At 44.0% G+C, this 22,116-nt stretch overlaps 1 protein-coding gene across 5 annotated transcripts in view; it reads right to left on the reverse strand.

Annotated features, from left to right (window-relative positions):
- ASAP2 (ArfGAP with SH3 domain, ankyrin repeat and PH domain 2) overlaps positions 1-22,116 on the reverse strand; it is a 344,117-nt gene that overhangs the window by 177,520 nt on the left and 144,481 nt on the right. For all 5 annotated transcript variants that reach the window (XM_040348639.1, XM_040348637.1, XM_040348638.1 and 2 more), the window contains exons 4-5: positions 7,593-7,667; positions 1,380-1,429 (exon numbers count right to left, since the gene is read on the reverse strand). In XM_040348639.1, coding sequence (XP_040204573.1) covers positions 1,380-1,429; positions 7,593-7,667 — 125 coding nt within the window. The remainder of the gene's footprint in view (positions 1-1,379; positions 1,430-7,592; positions 7,668-22,116) is intronic.

Consider the following 22,116-nt stretch of genomic DNA (forward strand, 5'->3'; position numbering starts at 1 on the left):
ATTCACATTCAGATTTACATTTTGCATTCTTCTAGATAATTGATTTAAAGGGTTACAAATAAATATGGTTTTCATTTCCTGCACATTGCATGCTTTTAGTTGTGTGTGTATGTGTATAGAATATATTTTGCACACTGCAAAATATGGGGTGTAGAACTATTCTATGGATGGTATTGCATGAAATGCTTTTCTGAATATTGTATTGCAATAGCAAAATGTAACATTTGCATGCAATGGAATAGGCAACCTTTTTGAGCATAGCGTGCCAATTTTTTTTTCTCAAAAAACAGAGTGCCAGCTACAAAAAAAAAAAAAAAAAATGCCAACTTCACACATTCAGTCCCGAAAAGGACATTTTTAAATGTAAACAACCAATTGCTGCACATTCACCCCTCAGATTACCCCAATTCCTGAACTTTCACGTCTCAAATCGGCCACAAATCCTGCACCTTCAAACCTACGATCAGCCCAATTCCTGCACCATCACATCTTAAATCAGCCACAAATCCAGCCCCTTCACCCCTCCGATTACCCCAATTCCTGCACTTCCACACATCAGATCAGCCATGATTCCTGCACCCTCTCACCTCAGTTCACCCTAATGCCTGTACCTTCACACCTCAAGTCAACCATGATACCTGTACATTCACACCTCAGATCACCCCAATTCCTGCACCTTGACACTTGAGATGAGCCCAAATTACTTCACGTTAACGCCTCATATCAGTCCAATTCCTGTACCTTTACACCTCAGATCAGCCCAAATTTCCACAACTATAAATTTGCAGTTCCCAGTAGCTGGATAATTACCAGGGCAAAATGAGAGCAGGCAGCTTGGTGTGTCCAACTCAGCACCAGGTCCAGATCTAGCCTGTCTGATGTGAGGGTGCAGTAAAAAATATCATGGGGCAGAGGATAGGATCAGCAGTTTGTAGGGCAGTGTACAGAGACCTACAGGGCGGAATTGGAAGTCAGCATAGAAGGGTATGGGGGTCAACAAAGCAAAGGACAGGAGCCTGTAGAGTGGAGAACAGGGTTCAGTAGGGCAGAAGACGGAGGGTCAGCAGGACAGTTTACACAGGTCAGCAGGGCAGTGTACTAGGGTTAGCAGTACAAAGGATGGGGTCAGGGGTCAGCTGGGCAGAGGCCGGGGTCAACGATGAGGTGTGCAGACCAGAGGGCAGATTGTCTTATACCTAGACAATGCATATTAAAGTATTTATACAGTAAATCCTGAACAAGCAATACAAACTTTACCTCTGTAGCTATAGGCATTTTGGCAAAACTTATTTTCAAAGTTTACATTTTAATGAGAACAAAAATATTAGTCATGACAATAATCTCACAGGCCTTGGTATTTAACACGGTTTTTAACTTACACTTTTGTTTCATAGTCTTTCCATGCTTTATCAAAGGGCTTCTTCAAGTCCTGCAGAGCAATGAAAAAAACAAGTTATTAGAGCTGCAGTCTGCTAGCACTTGATGAACACAGGTCATCTGCTAAAAAGATTCAACTTTCATGCAGACCTCCATCTTGGTTACCTGGCTACAACCAGCAAAATCCCTATACAGTGGGGAAAATTATTATTTGATGCCCTGCAGGTTTTGCAAGTTTGCCCTCTTACAAAGAAAAAAAAAGGGTCTATAATATTTAATCATAGGTGTATTTAAACCTTCTTCCTTCAGCCAGAACACTGAAGATGGGTCTTTCAGCATAATAATGACCCAAAACATAGCGCCAAGGCAAGGAGTGGCTCAACAAGTGGCTCAACAAGCACATTAAGGTCATGGAGTGGCTCAACAAGCACATTAAGGTCATGGAGTGGACTAGTCAGTCTCCAGACCTTAATCCTATAGAAAGCTTATGGACAAAGCTGAAACTTTGTGTTGCCAAGAAAAAGCCAAGAAACCTTAAGAATTTAAAGATGATCTGTAAAGAGTTGACCAAAATCCCTCCCAAGACATATGCAAACCTGGTCACCAACTACAAGAAACGTGCTACCTCTGCTTGCCAAGGGTTTCTCCACCAAGTACCAAGTCATGTTTTGCTTGGGGGTCAAATAATTATTTTACTCACTGAACTGCAACCTTTAATTTATAGCATTTGTTTTATGTGATTTTTCTGGATTTTTAGTTGATATCCTGTCTCTATCATTTAAAATACACGTATGATAAAAATGATACACCATTTATTTGTAAGTTGGAAAACTCACACAATCTGCAGGGAATCAAATAATTATTTTCCCCACTGTAGCTGCTGAATGTCAGCGACAGTGAGCCTGATTTGCTGTATCTGGCTGGGCCCTTGATAGGCTTGTGTACACAGATTGCAACGGAAGAAGTGCATACCCAAAATCAACAACAAAATCTCGCCAATGTCAAAGTCTCATGTAAGAGAAAAGCTAGATTCTTGGCATCACTGAAACATACAAATCTCTATAGCCTTGAATTGATTCAAGCTGCAATTATACCTGGAAATGTGTTCACAGTTTACCCATTGATTTAACTTGTAGTCTGGGGTTACTCTTTAATGAAGACATACATTGTTAAAGGGTAATCCTAGGTCAAATGGTAGGAGGAAAAAAAGCCACTGTCTTCCATGTCTATCTTAGAAACTCCACGCAGTTGAGTATGCTTTCAACCGTGTCAACAGGAGCTTCTCAAAAGGCATCCATGTAATATGCCAAGACTATCTGAAACTGATATACGAGTCAAAGGATATGTACCTATGTTCCCGAGATCACTGCTCTTCTGCCTTTTTCTGGCAATATGGTATGCAGGTCTGAACCAAAACCATATTAAGAACACATCTACTAGCTTTCTCGTTCTTTTATCCACAACTAATGACCACATTTCAGAGGAACATACAGGTATAAAGAAGAACCTTAAAGTGGAGGTTCACCCTAAAACAATTATAAAACATTACATCCAGCTTAATTCAGTGTACAGTATGCTGGTATTTTTTTTTCCGCCGTACATACCGTTTTATTGTTATTTTCCCCCCGGATTCCGGGTTCTGATTCCTGAGGGACTGGGCGTTCCTATTCAGAGGTAGATGATTGACGTCTGGTGAAAAACTTCCCAAGGCGTATAAGGCGCATCACCAATTTTCCGTAAATAGCCGACCTGCGAGTCGGCTCTATATGGCGCCTGCGCTGTTAGCTCTACACGGCGGGCGCAGGCGCCGTATAGAGCCGACTCGCAGGTCAGCTATTTACAGAAAACTGGTGATGTGCCTTATGCGCCTTGGGAAGTTTTTCACCAGACGTCAATCATCTACCTCTGACTAGGAACGCCCAGTCCCACGGGAATCAGAACCCGGAAGCCAGGGGAAAAATAATAAAACGGTATGTACGGCGAAAAAAAAAAAAAACTACCAGCATACTGTACATGTCCGAATTATGCTGGATGTAATGTTATATAATTGTTTTAGGGTGAACCTCCACTTTAAATATTAATTTCTAAAATTATTAAAGAAAATAGCAGGAAATTTGAAAAATAGGTGTAAAAAAAAAAAAAAAAAAAAAAAGAGAATTCATTCAACAGAACCTCGTTGTTCTAAGCATTCAGAATCAAGGATGTTTTCAGATATCCTAATCTACCATGCATCTATAAAATAAGCCATTCTATAAGGCATACAACTGGTTTGACCTTAGGACATTCGTTGGGTTTTGTGTTGCAGTAATCTCGAAGTCTCACTCACAGATACTACATAAAAGGGAGGAGAGGAAAGAATTTGCATTCATGCGCTTGGCACATTAAAATACATACAATTATTAAAAAATAGTATTAAACTATAGCTTTCAACTGTCCCTGATTTCAAGGGACTGTGCCTGATTTAGAACAAAGTGCCTCTTTTCCTCTTTCCTCCTTATGTGTCCCTCATTTTGGTCTGATCCATATTAGCCCTGGTTCACACTAGTGCAATCTGACATGCGCCTTGACATGTCAAATCGGCGGCATTTCCGGCAATGGCACCGTCCTAATTGTGAGATGCTGCATCTGCAGCTATGCACCGATTTCAAAAGGAAGTTCTTGTACTACTTTTTGCAATTTTGGCCTGCGATTTCAATTGGCATCTGTGCCGAAACTGCACAGATGTCTCTGGAATCGCGGCCGTAATCAGGACTGACAAGCGGGAGTGAAATTGTGCGAGTTTAGCTGAACTTGCACGGCTTCATTCCCTCAAACCAATGTGAACCTGGGCTTAGTTGTGTTTAAAATGCACTTTTTATCTTTCAAAAAGTGTTTCCCAGTGCTAAATCTTTCATCCAATTTCTAAATTTCTGCATTTGTAAATTTAAAAAGCCAACATAAACAAATAGTAGTAGTAGTTTGAAAAAAAAGAAGAAAAAAAACCCACTTGAGGGTCTAATTAAATTTTCCTTTAAGGGGGGGGGGGGGGTGTCCTATGCCTATATGCTTTTGTCAATAGGTAGCCCTAGTTTCCATCCCAAAAAGTTGGCAGGTGTGGTAAAACCCCAAAACAAAAAAATATTATATTGGAGATAATCAATTCTTAGAAGTGGTAACTGCATTGGTCATCTTACTTTATTTTCATATGGTGATCTGGCCAGTATGTTTGTTATTCTGTCAACTTTTTTTTTACAACCCAATTATGCTCTATACTTTACTATCCTTTACCGCCAAGGAAGCTACCATCTTAGCCTTTGCTTGTACTGCAATAGTCATAGTGATACATATGTGATCAGTTATGACACCAGCCATTTGATGGCTTACCAGTTCGGTTGAGAGCCCAAGCAACCGTGACTATTATTCACGGAATGCTTTGAATGTACCCGTTTTTGAAGACCGCTAGATCAATGGGTTAAGTTCTGCTTTAAAAAGCATTCGCTGGAGGTTGGCTTTAATTTCTTAGCCAAGTCCATCAAAAACCTCTAGTCCATCTAACATTACCCTCTCCCCAGACTGACAATGCTGCTGTCCTATGGATATTCATTGCTCCTTCCAGAGTGGAGACACCTTAGGACAGTTGGTGTGCTACTGGCCGGATTACCAGGCGAAAACAAATGCAGCCACTACTTAAGGCAGGGGTCTTCAAACTGCGGCCCGAGGGCCAGGTGTGGCCCTTTGCTAGCCTTTATCCGGCCTTGGGGCTTTATTCCTCCCACTGATATGAGGCACTATTCTTCCCACTGACGCCAACAAGGGGGCACAATTTCTTTCACTGATACCAATGATGGGATACAATTACACGTACTAATAGGGGCACTACTCCTTATCCTACTGACTGCAAACTCTGAGGCCATATTTACTCTCACTAATGCTGGGCCCGGGAAATTTTTTACCCCGGCTGGCCACAATCCCGCCCTCCTAAAGTCTGAAGGACATTAAACTGGCCCTTGGTTTGAAAAGTTTGGAGACCCCTGACTTAAGGATTGGTAAATTTAAGTTTTTGGGTTTAATATCACTTGAACAATTCCCAGAAGTGTATAAAAGTATCACAGACAAAAACAGTGCTGCCAAAAGCCAACAATCATCACCACCCTTTCACATTACAAAAGATTAAAAACAGACTGCAAAAGGACAGAACAATCTGGTTTTACACACAGGTCCCAAATACCGATAGTTGCCTTTATGCTCGGTTCACACTGCTGCACTTCCTGTTCTTTAAGGCATTACTGAAATGCATAGGAATTCGGGGACAATAAAATACCCATCCTCTTAAATTGGGCCAGCACCTGTGTGAACTTGCATAGGCAAAACAAAGCTTAAAGTAAAAAGTCAAATACCATCTATGCTTAAACCTGCTCCAACCCTCATTCTATGCCATAATCTAATTACCCTGTAAAGGAAAGATGTCTATACTTGTCTATTCTTAAGGTGCTCCAGTGAAGAGAAGAGATTGCCAACAGGTGGTGACATCACCCAAAAACATACTATGGGGCATCCATTGTCGACTATCTCTCCTCTACATTGAAGTTGGCACTGAGAGCCGATCATGTGACAGGACCGCCCTCAGAATAGGTAAATATATACATCTTTTCTTTTGGGTAACTTAGGGTTTAGAATGGGGTTAGGAGCAAATTTAAGCTTAATTAGTATTTGGACGGCTATTTTAACCACTTCCATAAAGGGCACTTATACACCTTCCCGCCCAGACCAATTTTTAGCTTTCAGCGCTGTTGCACTTTGAATGACAATTGCGCGGTCATTCTACACTGTACTCAAACTAAATTAGTATGATTTTGTTCCCACAAATAGAGCTTCTTTTTTTTTGTGGCATTTGATCACCTCTGGGATTTTTATTTTCTGCAAAAAAAAAAAAAAACTGAAAATGTAGAAAAAAAATGTTTTTGTTTCAGTTATAAAACATTGTAAATAAGTATGTTTTCTCCTTCACGGATGGGCACTGATGATACTGCACTGACGGGGACTGATAAGGTGGCACTGGTGGCATTGATGGGCACTGATGGGCACTGATAGGCGGCACCGATAGGCGGCATGGATGGGCACCGATAGGCGGCATTATTGGGCACCGATAGGCGGCATTATTGGGCACCGATAGGCGGCACAGATGGGCACCGATAGGCGGCACCAACGTATTAATGTATGTGTTGTACTAATGGATGCCAATCAGTGCCAAACAATAATGCCTGCCAATCAGTGATGCCCATTGTGGGCACTGATTGGCATCCATTATTTGTGATGTCATCCCTGGTGGTCTAGGGTGGCATACCTGTGGTGGGCATCCCTGGTGTTCTAGTGGCATCCCTGGTGGTCCAGTGTGGGCATCCTCGGGGGGGCTGTGCTGATAATCGATCAGCACAAACCCCCCCTGTCAAAGGAGCAGCAAAAGAGGAAAAGCCGATTACCTAGATCTTTACCTAGATCGGTGTTGCGGGGTGTCAGACTGACACCCCGCAACAACGATCGCCGCAATGCGTGCCCCCAGGGCCGCACAGCGGCTCAATATCCTGAGGACATCATATGACGTCCACTCAGGATATTGAAACCACTTTGCCAACGTCTTTTTGCATAAGGCGGGCGGCAAGTGACTAAGTTTAAAGCTCTACTGAACATTCAGTTTAAGCCTGCTAAATCATTCCAGGTTCATAAGAACAACAAAAAAGGTATAAAACTTTTGTTCTCTCTAGAAAGCAGCCACAGCATGAGTTGAAAAACCTGTTCCTTGCCAGCATGCTGAAGAGATGGAACCTGTTTTTTTGTGTGGAAGCAGTGGTCTTTCTGCAGAGGACCAACGCCCCTGGCATTGGGGCTAGAGATCACCATTCAGCAAAGATCATGCTCCCAGCTGATTGGAACTAGCACTAACTTAGTAAGGGGGGGGGGTGTCAGACATTTGGAGAGAGATCACTGTGTCTAAAGAGCAAGCGGCCTTCTCTTCAACATGCCGGCGGGGGACAGGCTTTTCTACTTTTTTTTTCTAAAGAAGACAAACTGTTGGTCTTTGATTAAATTTTATATGGATACACCTGGAATGTATTGAGCCAATTTAAACAGATTTTTCAATTGGACTTTAGGATAACTAATAGAAGGAATTTATGCTGTACACATTCAATGCTGAATATATAAAATGGGAACATAAGATACAACATTAGATTACTTACCCCTTTTACACCTTTAAGATCTCCTTTCAATAAACTATCCAGTGGGAATGTTATAATGTTGTTCATATTCTGGACCTACAACAAAAAAGGCAAGGGGGATATCAGTGTGATAAAATAAAATATACATTGAGAGGTAGCCATGTTTTACCCTGCTAACCGAACAGAAAACAACCAGGATTTCTTGGTTTCAACATGAACTTATAGACCCTTTGAAACGGGCTCTCCATTCAGGTCCGTCTGTCCTTTTCAGACAGACCTGATCGGATCCTCCAGTCTCCCCTATGGAGCGCAGAGGTCAGCAGACACATGTCCGCTGGCACCCACTGCCATTTGATTCTGCCTGCAAAATCAAGACGGATAGTGGTCCTATTTTCCATCCACCTGGCGGATCGGATAAGATAGGATTGGATGAAAATGAACAGGTGGTTACGCTAAGCAAGCACAATCTGCAAGGTGTATATCAGTAACTTTACAAGTCTATAGCAATATAAGCCCCAATATTCATCGGCTGTTTTTAATTTCTCCTAATCTACACATCTACCACGGGTTGCAAGAAAGACATTAGCTCGATTCCCTCATCACAACATAGTGTTGACAGGGGAATCCCTCCTGCCGTGTCATTGGGGAGGGGGGTGCTGGGCAATGAAGGTAAATTCAGCCTGCCCATGGTTTGACTGAGTGTATGGCCGGCAACGTCTAAGAGGGGAATTCTGGGGGAATATCATCAGCTTGCTACAGGTTCCTCAGTCTCTTCTTACGTAGCCATCGTTCCGTTTTAACATTGTTACTCTCTAGTAGCCCACAAGATGAGACATGGCAGGACTGATCAATGGGAGATATGTGCACATACTGCCAAGAACATAGGACTAATGAGCAAGTGTTTGTATTTATATGATAGTTTCATTTAGGGGAACAATTTTACCAGAACGTATATGTGGAATTCCAATCATACACCTAAATACCTAACTACTGTTAAAACTGCCCCCCCCCCCCCCTCCTAAAACCTATGTTTCCTAAGATGCAAATACTTAACTATATTCAGTCCAGTCACATGATCCCATGTCAGCAGGGGCGGACTGACCATTCGGGCACTACCCGAGGGCCCAATGCCACCAAGGGGCCCCCGTCAGGGTTGCCAGGCTCAGTAAAACCAGGGACAGTATGTACAAATCTGTTGTTTTTTTTTTACATCTGTCCCTGATACAGTAGGTGAACCCGATTTTGTGTCAATCTCGCTCTCTTTCTCGGCGAGATTGAGCACCTACGAGCCCCATCGCGGGACCCAGCGCCGAGCTGGCTTGCCGCGATGGAGACAGAGCCGTCATAGAAGCGACGGGAGATCCGACTTGGATTCCCGCCAATTCTACACGTGTGCGGCGTTTGTTATGAATCCTGAGGGGGAAGTCCCCGCCAGGAAGGGAGTGGGGACGAGCGAGCCCCCCCCCTCCTGAGCCGTACCAGGCTGCATGCCCTCAACATGGGGGGGTTGGGTGCTCTGGGGCAGGGGGGCGCACTGCGGCCCCCCCACCTCAGAGCACCCTGTCCCCATGTTGATGAGGACAGGGCCCCTTCCCGACAACCCTGGCCGTTGGTTGTCGGGGTATGCGGGCGGGAGGCTTATCGGAATCTGGGAGCCCCCTTTAATAAGGGGGCCCCCAGATACCGGCCCCCCACCCTAAGTGAATGAGTATGGGGTACATCGTACCCCTACCCATTCACCTGCAAGAAAAGTGGTAAAAACACAAATAAACCACACAGTGTATTAAAATATTTTATTAGTCTGCTCCGGAGGCCGCCCCCTGTCTTCTTTATTAGCTCTTTTACCAGGGGGAGCTTCTTCTTTGACGTCTTCGGGTGGGTGGGGGCCGCCGTCTGGTTCTCTTCCACCGCCGGGGGGGGGTGGCTTTTAAAAAAGCCCCCACCCCCCCGGCGGGTTTCCTCCGGCGTCTTCGGCGGGGCTCTTCTTCTTCCGCTATCCCGACGGGTCTTCTCCGCTATCCGGGGGGTCTCCTTCTATGTTCGCCGCTCTCCGCTGTTGACTCGTCGCACCCCGGTTCTTCGTCTCGCAGTCCGGTCCCTTCTTCCGTGCTGTACGTCTTCTTCCGTGCTGTGAGTTCTTCTTCCGCGCTGTGACGTCATGTTCTTCACTTCTCTTCTTCTCCCGATGTTGACACGTCGCCTTTCCTCTCTGCAATGACGGGTGCGGGGGTGCATCGGCCCTATATAGGCCTCACAGTCCCATCATGCTCTGTACCTACCCATGTGATACCTACCCACGTGGGTAGGTATCACATGGGTAGGTACCAGAGCATGATGGGATTGTGAGGCCTATATAGGTCCGATGCACCCGCGCACCCGTCATTGCAGAGAGGAAAGGCGACGTGTCAACATCGGGAGAAGAAGAGAAGTGAAGAACATGACGTCACAGCGCGGAAGAAGAACTCACAGCACGGAAGAAGACGTACAGCACGGAAGAAGGGACCGGACTGCGAGACGAAGAACCGGGGTGCGACGAGTCAACAGCGGAGAGCGGCGAACATAGAAGGAGATCCCCCGGATAGCGGAGAAGACCCGTCGGGATAGCGGAAGAAGAAGAGCCCCGCCGAAGACGCCGGAGGAAACCCGTCGGGGGGGTTGGGGCTTTTTTAAAAGCCACCCCCCCCCCGGCGGTGGAAGAGAACCAGACGGCGGCCCCCACCCACCCGAAGACGTCAAAGAAGAAGCTCCCCCTGGTAAAAGAGCTAATAAAGAAGACAGGGGGCGGCCTCCGGAGCAGACTAATAAAATATTTTAATACACTGTGTGGTTTATTTGTGTTTTTACCACTTTTCTTGCAGGTGAATGGGTAGGGGTACGATGTACCCCATACTCATTCACTTAGGGTGGGGGGCCGGTATCTGGGGGCCCCCTTATTAAAGGGGGCTCCCAGATTCCGATAAGCCTCCCGCCCGCATACCCCGACAACCAACGGCCAGGGTTGTCGGGAAGGGGCCCTGTTCTCATCAACATGGGGACAGGGTGCTCTGAGGTGGGGGGGCCGCAGTGCGCCCCCCTGCCCCAGAGCACCCAACCCCCCCATGTTGAGGGCATGCAGCCTGGTACGGCTCAGGAGGGGGGGGGCGCTCGCTCGTCCCCACTCCCTTCCTGGCTGGCCGGGTAGCGTGCTTTGGATACGGGTCTGGTATGGATTGTAGGGGGACCCCTTAGCCGTTTTTTTCGGCGTAGGGGGCTCTCCTTACAACCCATAACAGACCTAAGGGCCCGGTATGCTCCTGAGGGGGGGACCCATGCCGGATTTTTATTTAAAATCCGGCGGGGACTTCCCCCTCAGGATTCATAACAAACGCCGCACACGTGTAGAATTGGCGGGAATCCAAGTCGGATCTCCCGTCGCTTCTATGACGCGCTTGCTGGGATGTGCTGTCACTATTCCAGTGAGTGCGAGATGTCGGCGAGATCTCGGCACCATGTCGCCGAGTATCAGCGCGACGCTGTCGTGCTAAAAGCACAATATCACAAACACCTACTGTATGTTCGAAACCGACATGCTTTTGATGTGAAAATCCCATGATTTTAGCTGCCCCGCCGCCTCCTGGCATGGTGGCCATCTGTAAGCCCGGGGGCCCCATAATCTTCTATTGCCCGGGGACCTAATGAGTTGTCAGTCCAACTTCAATGGTCTATGCATTGTCAGCACTCCCTCCTCTCCCCTGCAGCAACACTGGCTGACATTTGAGCAAACGCCTGTAAGGAGTGGCCTGAAAATAGTCAAGTATATACATCTTTCTTACACAAGTAAGTTGATGTTAGGAGTAGGGAGGGAACAGTTTTAAGAGTAGGTTTAAGCCTGGATAAAAGTAAACTATAAAACATAACCAAGACTCCTTTCACACTTTAGCGTTTTTACAGTGTTTTAGCGTTAAAAATAGTGCTATTAAAACGCTCATAAAACACTTCATGCATCTCAATGGACCCTTTCACACAGAGTCCTACAAGCAGCATCTTTGGAGCAGCTTTTGGGTGCTGGAAAAAAAAACGCTCCAAAAACGCCCCTCTCCATTGAAATGAATTGAAAGCGCTGTAAAAACGCCTTGCCCTTTCACACTGAGGCACTGCAAAAACGCCCTAAAACGTTAGGGTCTTAGCGGTGCTTTACCAGCGTTTTTCGGGCGCTGGCAGTGTGAAAGGGCTCTGAAAGCACTCAGGCTTTCACATTGGGATTGCAGATGAGACTTCGCTCGAACAACGCTCGAATAATGCCCCAGTGTGAAAGGAGCCTAAATCTACACTTTGTAAAAATTAACCTTTACTTTGCCAAATGAACAGCATTTTCTCTACTAAAACAAACCCACGAGTTCTTACAGACTGAACTTTTTCATTGCTGCTGCCGTCTTATCAGATTATAAGTACCGTAATAACATTGAATGTACCTTTTACATATCAGAATGCAAAAGGAGAAGCAATTGATATGGGGCGCTTAATGTCCCCGTTAACAGGAAAGCGATAACATTCTACAGGTACCTTCGTACCTTCACCCGCAGAGAGCTCTGAATGTACGGTGAAAGAGCCAGCCACCAATATTAGATATAGGGGATAGGAAACACATACTGTACTTTATACACATGTGGATAATGTGACAAACAAAATGTTGGCACTCACAAGGTCATACTCATTCAACGTCTCTAAACTCCTTTCCAGTCACAATCCAAGTATCTAAATATACAACAGAAGCCTAATTCAAATGCTCCCCAGGGTTTTGATGAGCCTAGTACCTTCTACTATATTTGATGGACTTGCTCTATTGTTCACACACTATAGTCCAATACTTCGGAAACTATACATGCGATATTATGCCACCCCCTGATACAGGACTCAAGCGAAGGTCTACTGACTGCCTGCCATCTTCAACTCAGTCCAAGATACTTGCCCTCTTTAATGAAATTAAAGAAACGATAGCCAAAGCCTGGCAACCTTCATCATTCAATCCTCAATAGGTAATAGGAGTTTCTTGGGCTCTACTGAATTTGAAAATACCCGATACTGACAGACAACAAAACGAAATTTGAGAGAAATGAAACCCCCTGGGTCGATCATTTCCTCCCGTCAGATTTTGACAGCTGTCTTTCTCAACCTTTGAAGGTTGCGACCCACAACCCAACGTGCTCTACTCTCTATCCCACTCTTCTCTCTGATCCCGACCTTTCTTCTCTCATTTCTCACCCCTTTCATTTACCTTGTCACAGCTATTGAGTATTTGTACACTCAGCTACCCATTATTGATAAAGGGGTGTATTTCCCTCCTGTACCATTTCTTTATTTTGTGAAGATTCAATAAAATGTATTGAACATAAATACATTTATGGCACTCATCAACATTTCAGTGGAACTGAAAAACCTCTAAATTCCCTTTAAAAGTCCATTTACTACTACGCAGAATGCAATTCAAAGAACAAAATAAATGGACAAACAGATGCTTCTCTGACCTACAATAAAAATTGTGACAATGGAAATCTCTGTGGTTTATTTTGTTCTAAGAGGTGATTTCCATTGCTAAAGAGACAGCACAGTAATATCATCAGCATGGTCCTATAGCGTGATGTATTTATTGCTCTGTGCTACCCTTGCACACTGCCTCATAGGCTAATGAATTTTTTAACACATTGGGGACACATACAAAGAAATGTTCTGTTCTAGCTTGTATTATGCAATTCAAGTCTCTGTAGGTCTCCTACAGATGCTGATGAATCAAAAAATCTCCTCTTCAAATAATTCTTGGAATTATTCAGATTTTGGAACACTAATGGTCCAAGTTTGACAGATAGGTGTAAATTTTGGACAGTTTTTCTTATTTCGAAATTGAGAAAAGCATCAATAAAATGTTTTATTCATACACAGCAACAGTTATTTAGTGGGATCACGGCTATTACAGCAGTAACTACAATATATCCTTAGTTAAGACTGCAAACAAGAAGCGTTACTCTTGCCTAGACATAACACCTAAGCAAAATCATTGTTTGGTGCTCTGTCCTCAAAGTAGTATAAAAATAAAATTTAATTTACAGCTTACTGATCCTCAAATGTGGTGGCTGCATTTGTTTTTTAGGCTTTATTTTCACCTGGTGATCCAGCCAATTAACAAGCTTCCTGTCTGAAGCCCTGTAACACAGCGTAGTTAACCCCCCCCCCCCCCCCCCCCGACGGGATTCCTGGCAAGATTTTCTTGCCGGCCGAGTGTACACACGTACGATTCAAAAGAACAGGCGTTCTTTTGAATGGCATGAACACAGTGACGTCATTGACTACGATGAGCATGCGCTCGTCACATTCGATGCTGTTGCCGCCATCTTGCCTCACCCTACCTATGCCTTGGAAGCTACCGTGCATGTGTCAGTCATTTTGAGCATGCGTGGGTTTCCATGGAGACAGGCAAGTATACACACGCTCAGGGATCTCGGCAGGAAAACACTACCGATAATCACGACGAGAAAATACAAAGCAGGTTCTCCATTTTTCTCGTCTACATTCTGGGCAGTTTTCTCGATGAGAAACCTCAAACACATGCACGGTTTACTCGGCAAGAAAGCTCTGCCAGCAGTTTTCTTGCCGTTTCTGGCTGAGTAAACCGAGCGTGCGTACGAGGCTTTACCCTATATTCACATCTATGCATTTTTCCTGGCCATGTTAGCATAAGCATGGCAGCCCCTTCATTTCAATAGGCTGCCATGCCTGTACCCTTTTCAAAATGCGGCCCACAGGGGGAAATAAAAAATCACATGGTTACTGCACACGCGCTGCAGTTTTACATGCATGGGGGCGCTATTCAGAATGAAAGGCAACCCCTGCACGTTTTCTCGCAGCAGCACGTTTCCACTGCGGGTAAGAGAATTGCTGTGATTCCCACACCCGCAGCCACACGCATAGGTGTGAACCAAGTCTTAAAGGATCACTAAAGGAATTTTTTTTTTTAGCTAAATAGCTTCCTTTACCTTACTGCAGTACTGGTTTCATGTCCTTATTGTTCGTTTTTGCTTTGAAGTTGCTGTAATTCTGCCGTGATCTCCTGGTTGTCTGGCTACTTATAACCACAGGACTGGGAGCTTTTCACGGTGGTCTAAGCTGTCATTACTGTGTGTCTCCACTCCACTGGAGGAGTAATGGAGCCGCCTCTGTACAGCAAATTTGTCAATATGGGGAGAGGGTACTGTTGGATGCGCTAGCAGATTTAAATAGACTTGACTAACAAATTAAAGCCAACCTCAAGCTAAAAATACAGTATATAGGCTAAAATATATTGTTCTTGTGTTTATTACCATTTAAAGGTTTATCTATACCCCCAAACATTTTATTTTTGTTTTGGACAGCATGGGGTAAGGTTAGAAGCCCATCATGTTTTACTGGCACCCGGGGGTTTTCCCCTCACTTTGTTTGAGAAATTTTAGCAGACAGGAAGTGAAGGAAATTTTAACAGGACAACAGTAAAAAGCCAATAGAAATGCATTTTTACTCCTCTCTATGCTGCTTTTAGGAAGATTCCGCCCATCTCCCTGTGCTAGAGAAAACCTTTGTAAAATACAGGAAGTGAAGGGATCTTTCCAATGGAACCACAAAGCCCAAAGTTCCAAGCTTGCCTCAATTAATAAAAAAAATATTTTTTTTTGGTATATATACACAAACTTTAAAGACAATTTGGGGGAGATTCAATAAAGCTGCCAATTTCTCTTGTTGATGTGGTGCGCCAAATTAAAAAACAATAAAGCAAAAAAAAAAAAAAACAACATCTTTAACAGTTTTGGTTCTGACAGCAACTTGTGCACCAAATTCAGGTAGTTCTAATTTGCTCCAATTCTACATTGTGCTGCAACGCCTGCTACAAGATAAAATTATGTTTTTATCTCACCTTATCAAAATAATAAACATATTCTACTTACCTGCTCTGTGTGTGAATGAGCACCTGAGATGGGCTGTGTGGGTCCATAGAGCCACACACCAAAGCCCCACCCCCCTCCTCAAAAGATTTGATTGACAGCAGCAGGGGCCAAGGGCTCCTTCTGCTGCCTCCGTGACCTGTGACCAGAGACACAGAAAGCAGCACTGCAGCAGATGGCCACAGCACTGGTTCGAATAGGGAGCCAGATAAGAATTTAAAGGGGGCCTTGGGAGGGGGAGCTGATCATAAAAGGGTTTTTTACCTTAATGCAGAGAATGAATTAAGATAAAAAAAAACACACACCTTATGCCTTTAGAATCACTTTCTTTTGGCATACAGAGACAGATTTTTGTGAAAGTGTCTTTTTTGTGTTCTAAAAGTGGCACAGCATGCACCAAAGTACAAGTTCTAGAGAGGTACATGAATTTGGTGACTGTTGTAAATGCATGCAAGACACTTTTACAAAACCTGTCTCTACCTGTCTTCATGAATTCCAGGGAATCTCTGAGACTTGCACATACTGATCACCTAGTAATTCATCATCGTGTAGGGGGACAACTGCCTGCCTGAAGCGGAATGGGATCTGCACATACAAAAAATATAGGAGATATCTGCAAATACAGGATACCGTCAGGGTTGCCAACCATCGGTAAAGTTACTGACAGTTTGTAAAAATCTGCAATTTATTTTCCTTACAACTGACAGTACATATTAGGGGCTGATGTCATGCCGTGTTAATTTTTTAAATGTAAATCAAGCAAATTATTTTGTTATAGGTATTGTCAGTGTTTCCATACCATGTTTATACAGTTAAAATATTCACTGTTAGTTTTTTTTTTTTATTAGGATTTCTGTAATTTCTCAGGTTGTCAGTAAAAAATGTGCTCTGTCAGTAAATTTGACGTTGTGTCAGTAAAAAAAAAATGCTGTTGGAGTTTGGCAACCCTGGATACTGTACATGTTGGTTTCTAATTAATCTAGCATACCAGAGGTCACTGTAGCTTCCCAGGTAAGAAGCAACCCGTAGATGAGATGGATGTTCTACATAGGAACAGGAGCCAAGGACCAACATTTAATTTGCTCTAGACTTTACAAATCATCCTCCATGCGGTGGAATATGAAGCCTGAGGCAATATTGGGCTCCTTGCCTCCAACAACAATCTAATGCTTCCACAGCAGACTCGTATCCTGCAATCCTAGGTGCGTTACAGAATTTCTAGGGACTTTCCTCCATTTTTCAATGCAATAAGCAGAACACTGTGCCAGACAGGATCCAGCTTTAGATCTTTCTAGACACCCTCAAAAGGAAAAAAATAAAAAAAGGAACTAGAAAAGACAATAGTGGAAACATCTAAGGGCTCTTTCACACGGAGCGGATCGTTTCTGGGTCCGCTCCGTGTGTCCACCAAAGCTCAGCGGGGATCCCCGCTGAGCTGTCGGCGGATAGGGCGGTCCCCGCACACAGTGCAGAGACCGCCCTGTCTCTGCTCCGCTCTCCCCTATGGGGGATCGGATGCAGACGGACCGTCTGTCCGTCTGCATCCGATCCGTCCTGCCGAACGGAAGAAAAATAGGGTTTCTTCCGTTCGCAAAAGCGGATCCCGACGGACACGGACGCTAGCGGATGCTCCATCTGCTAACGGACGCGATCCCATAGGGATTCATTACAAGTCCGTTAACGGACTTGTAATGAACGGACGAACGGTCCGCTCGTGTGAAAGGACCCTAATGGTATATGCGTCTGTCACGTGAACCAAGAGCACGATAGGTAAACCGTTCACACGCTACTGGGTGGGTTTTCCCACCAGTCAATAGTGTCTGGTCTGGAGAGACGACCAGCAGGGGTAAGAAAACCATAGTTTACATAAAAAATAATAAGGGATCAAGTCCTATCGTATATTACTAAAACCACCTGCCTGTCCCCCCAAGGAGTCGCTGCCATGCGTCTTTGGGTACGATGATTCTTCTGTCCGGGCCTTGGCTACATCCACCTTGGGTTCGCTAGTAGCTGGCAGAGTGCGCCTCAAGGCGTGAACCCAACCTTCACAGCTACATAGGTCAGCTTTAAAGGATTTACAGTTCCTGTTTCACCTGAAAAAGCTGGGCACAATTGTTCAGAACTTCAAATCTACTCAGCGATTCTTTGCAGAGTGGAGACGATTCATGGAGCACTCCTTCACCACAGCGAAACTTAAGCCTCGTACACACGATCGGATTTTCTGACGGGAATTGTGTGATGGCAGGCTGTTGGCGGAAAACCGTTTGTATGCTCCATTGGACAAATGTTGTCGGATTTTCCGTCAACAAACGTTGGATAGCATGCTTTAAAATTTTCTAACAACAAAAATTTTGTCGGATTATCCGATCGTATACACAAGTCCTTAGGAAAAAAAAAATCAAAAGTACAAACACGCATGCTCAGAAGCAATGCTAACCATTACACATTAGCAGACGTTGACCAAAGGGTGTCGCTAAAGAGCTGAAAACCCACATAGTTTCATGTTTGTTGGCTCTGACAATTCTTTGACGTTTTTATGCAAGACAAGTTCATGGCCAACATCCTTCGAACAAAAGTCCTACGCTTTGTCCGTGGGAAATCCGATAGTGTGTACCAGGCTTTACACTGCTTAGGAAACCATTTCAGTAGACAAATTGCCAAACTGAAAGCCGACCTCACTAACGCATTGGGCGCCTATCAATTGCTGCTATCTGGAAGTGGATTTCACTTTTTTCATTAGCACATACTGCACCTTTTGAGGTGATGTGGATTACCTGGGCTGAAGAAAAGTGTTTACAATGAACGGGCTCAGCTGCCAGTGTGCAAGGACTCCAATATAGCCTCCATATTGGAGAACTAGTAAGCTGCAACGTATTACAATTTTGTTTTTAGCTTTGGATGCAATTTAAAGTAAAAACTAACTTGGTTTCACAAAGGGTCACTAAAGGATTGTTTTTTTTTTTTTTTAGCTAAATAGCTTCATTTATCCTAATGCCGTTCTGGTTTCATGTCCTCATTGTTAGTTTTTGCTATAATCCTTCTCTGTTCTGCACACTTCCTGGTTGTCTGTTTCCTTATGAAAAAAGTACTGGGAGCGTCTCTCTGTGGTCTCGAATCAAGAAGGTGTGATTACTGTGTGTCTAAAACCCCTCAGTTTCATTTTAAAAACAAACACTGCCCTGTATTGGCTCCGTGTCTCTGTACTTCACAGAAGCATGAAACTAGATGAAAAACTAATTATAGGATTGATTTTTATCTATTTTTAAAAGGAATCAGTTAACTATTATGTCTCTATACCCTGTAAACAGTCATTTCAGCAAAAAAAAGGTTTTCCTTTACAACTCCTTTAAATTTACTAACCAAACTATATCAAACGAATGCCACCTTTATTTGAATATAAAATACTGTTTTTGCCCCAACATTTTTTTTCATCCTTTTGTATGTGTGATGTGGTGTGCTACAGTGTGGGTTTATTGCCCTGTATAGCTGTTCAAAATGAACACCACCACACTGTTGCACATGCGTGATTGGGCTTAAGTGTAACTGCAATGAGACTTTAAAGTGGTTGTACACCTCAGACATGAAATGTGAACAAAGCACAACACTCTATACTCAATCTAGAGCACCAAGACTAATTTCTGTCTGCTGCTTCATTCTTCTGCCATCGGCATGAGTTGCTTCCGACAAGTTTTCCTGACGCCAAGGCAAACAAATGCATCAAGGCCAGAAGCTCCAGCACACAGCCTATGATTGACAGCCTCAGCTCTGTTCCTTGGTGCTGTGTGAAGACGGGGTGTGTTGCTGCCCCCCAATCAGCTCTCTCTCAGAATTTATAAAGCTGGTCTGAGCTGTCAGAAAACAGGTGGTGGAGAGCTGAAATGATACACTGCAGAGCTCAGTAAATACTTCCGCTTTCCACCACCCGTTTTCTGACAGCTCTAAATTCTGGACTTTGAACAGCTGTAGAGAAGATAAGACTGCAGATAAACAGGTACAAGTTAAGTAGAAGAATTTGTTTTTTAGCTCTACGTATCACCTGAGGCCAGTCACTTCACTGGGTAAATGAAAGGGTTTACAACCACTTTAATTGATGTCAAAAGCTTGTGTACACTAGACCTATGGCATACATCTCTCAAACAAGACTTGTAGAATGGTTTTGAGTTGAGATTGCCTTGCAGATTCATGCAGGAAAGCACTTGAATTACGTTTCCTTTTTAAAAGCCTTGTTAGAAAGCTTTTCTACTGCCTAATACTTGACAGAGCAGCCTCTGACATTACACGCACATTGAGGCAAAGTGTCCCATTCATTACACTTGTGATTGAATTATGGTTTCAGCAGCCGCTGAGAGGGAGTCAGAAGTCCGCCTCAGCAAATGAGAGTACTCGTCTCATCGGTACATCACATCAATTACGGCGATTGGGGAAAACCAAGAGACGGCGCATCACTCTGCTTCTACGTAACATGGTGCATGAGAAATATGAAACTTACACTCCCAGGCGCCTGAAATACATCCAGACAAATCAAACCAATTAACCTTTTGTATTTTCCATTATTCTTCTGTCTTTTGAGGGCAGAAATTGGATCAGCAAGAATCCGCTTAGATCAAATAGATGTCCGCTTCCTGAAAAGACGGTCTTCTGCATGTAGGACATCAAACAAGAATGCCCAGCATCCATGCAGATGTACTCTACATGCCCTGGTAGGAAAAAGGGTATGGCCATCTAAATGAAGGCTTTCATATAACTTCTCCAGAAAGATTTATCATCTGGTGGTCTCTCTATACAAGGACACATTGGACACCTTCAGCTTCCAAGGTAGACTTCAGTTGTACCCCTGGGTTGCCTTCAGCCATACCTGCCCTTAAAGCCCCACTTCAAGATAGACAACTGACATTCCCCAAAGGCCCACCAGCCTCTAAGTAATTACTATACGAAATAAATAGAAATTGCATGCCTGCCTGTAGCAGTGCACATGTGACTCTCCAGCCCAAGTCTGCTTCTCTTGAGTTTACATCCTGGTTGGGGCTCTGCTCCGGGTGTCCTGCCTGACATGGATGCTTCTTATTGAACGGGCTGCAGTGGGGTCATCTCAGGATTGAGGAAAATGGGGGCACCAGCAGAGGGAAGTCATGGGGAATGGCAGTCTCAGGAGTATTGCAGTGCTGAATCAGCAGTCCCTGAAAAAAGCGGTGTGGGATCTGGATGGGTGACTTGGGTAGGTAGGCTTCAAATTGTTAGACAGTGTAATTATGTGGGGTTTTATGGAGCCGTTTGGAAATACTCAGTTCCCGAGGTCAGCCCAGCTGTCGCCAATCATTTCCGAGGCTCTCTGGCACCCCCCACCTCTGGCCACATGTGATATCGCATGCCATTGAACAAAAATTATTTTCGTAATTGGGAAAACGCTCTTTGATATGCGAGTGCTTTGGATTACGAGAATTCTCCTGGAACGGCTTATGCTCGTAATCCAAGGTTCCACTGTAGTGAAAGGGCCTGCCTGATTGCATACAAGTTGAAACTCTTAAGGTTTGACCTCATATTATAGGGTTTTGGTAAATCTGAAGACAAAAGTCTACAGAAAATCCAATAGTGTGTATGGGGCCTTATCCACTACAGCCAAGGAAACAGATCTTTAATCTGCAGCTGCCACTGTACTTGTGGTACTGCCATGGTGCTGCACATCAGCTAGGACAGTTTAGTTGATAGCCGAGATAAGCACACTGATAACTGTTAGTTACCATTTATGGCATGCCTTGAATGTAACAGTTTTGAGAAACTTAAAATTGATGTGTTTAATTCCACTTCTATTTTGTTCAGAGTTGAGTTTAACCACTTGCTTACTGGGCACATATACCCCCCTCCTGCCCAGGTGAAATTTCAGCTTTCGGCACTGCATCGCTTTAACAATTGCGCGGTCGTGCGACGTGGCTCCCAAACAAAATTGACGTACTTTTTTCCCCACAAGTAGAGCTTTCTTTTGGTGGTATTTGATCGCCTGTGCGGTTTTTATGTTTTGCGCTATAAACAAAAAAGTGAGACAATTTTGAAAAAAATACAATATTTTTTACTTCTTGCTATAATAAATATCCCAATTTAAAAAAATAAATACATTTTTTCTCAGTTTAGGCCGATACGTATTCTTCTACATTTTTTTTTTTTTTTTTTTTACCAAAAATATCGCAATAAGCGCAAAAGTATATAGCGCTTACAAAATAGGGGACAGAATTATTATTTTTTAATTATTTTTTTTTACTAGAAATGGCGGCGATCAGCAATTTTTAATGGGACTGCGACGTTATGGCGGACACATCGGACACATTTTTGGCGCCATTCACATTTATACTGCGATCAGTGCTATAAATATGCACTAATTACAGTATAAATGTGACTGGCATTGAAGGGGTTAACACTAGGGGGTGAGGAAGGGGTTAAATGTGTGTCCTATATAGTGTTCTAACTGTAGGTGGAGGGGGGGTGACTGGGGGGGTGACCGATCTGTGTCTCTATGTACAAGAGACACAAATCGGTCTCCTCTCCAGAGACAGCACCGCTGTCTCTGTGTAAAACAGCAATGAGAGATGATCTCATATGTTTACATA

The sequence above is a fragment of the Rana temporaria genome, chromosome 4 (assembly GCF_905171775.1).
Source record: "Rana temporaria chromosome 4, aRanTem1.1, whole genome shotgun sequence".
Classification (NCBI taxonomy): domain Eukaryota; kingdom Metazoa; phylum Chordata; class Amphibia; order Anura; family Ranidae; genus Rana; species Rana temporaria.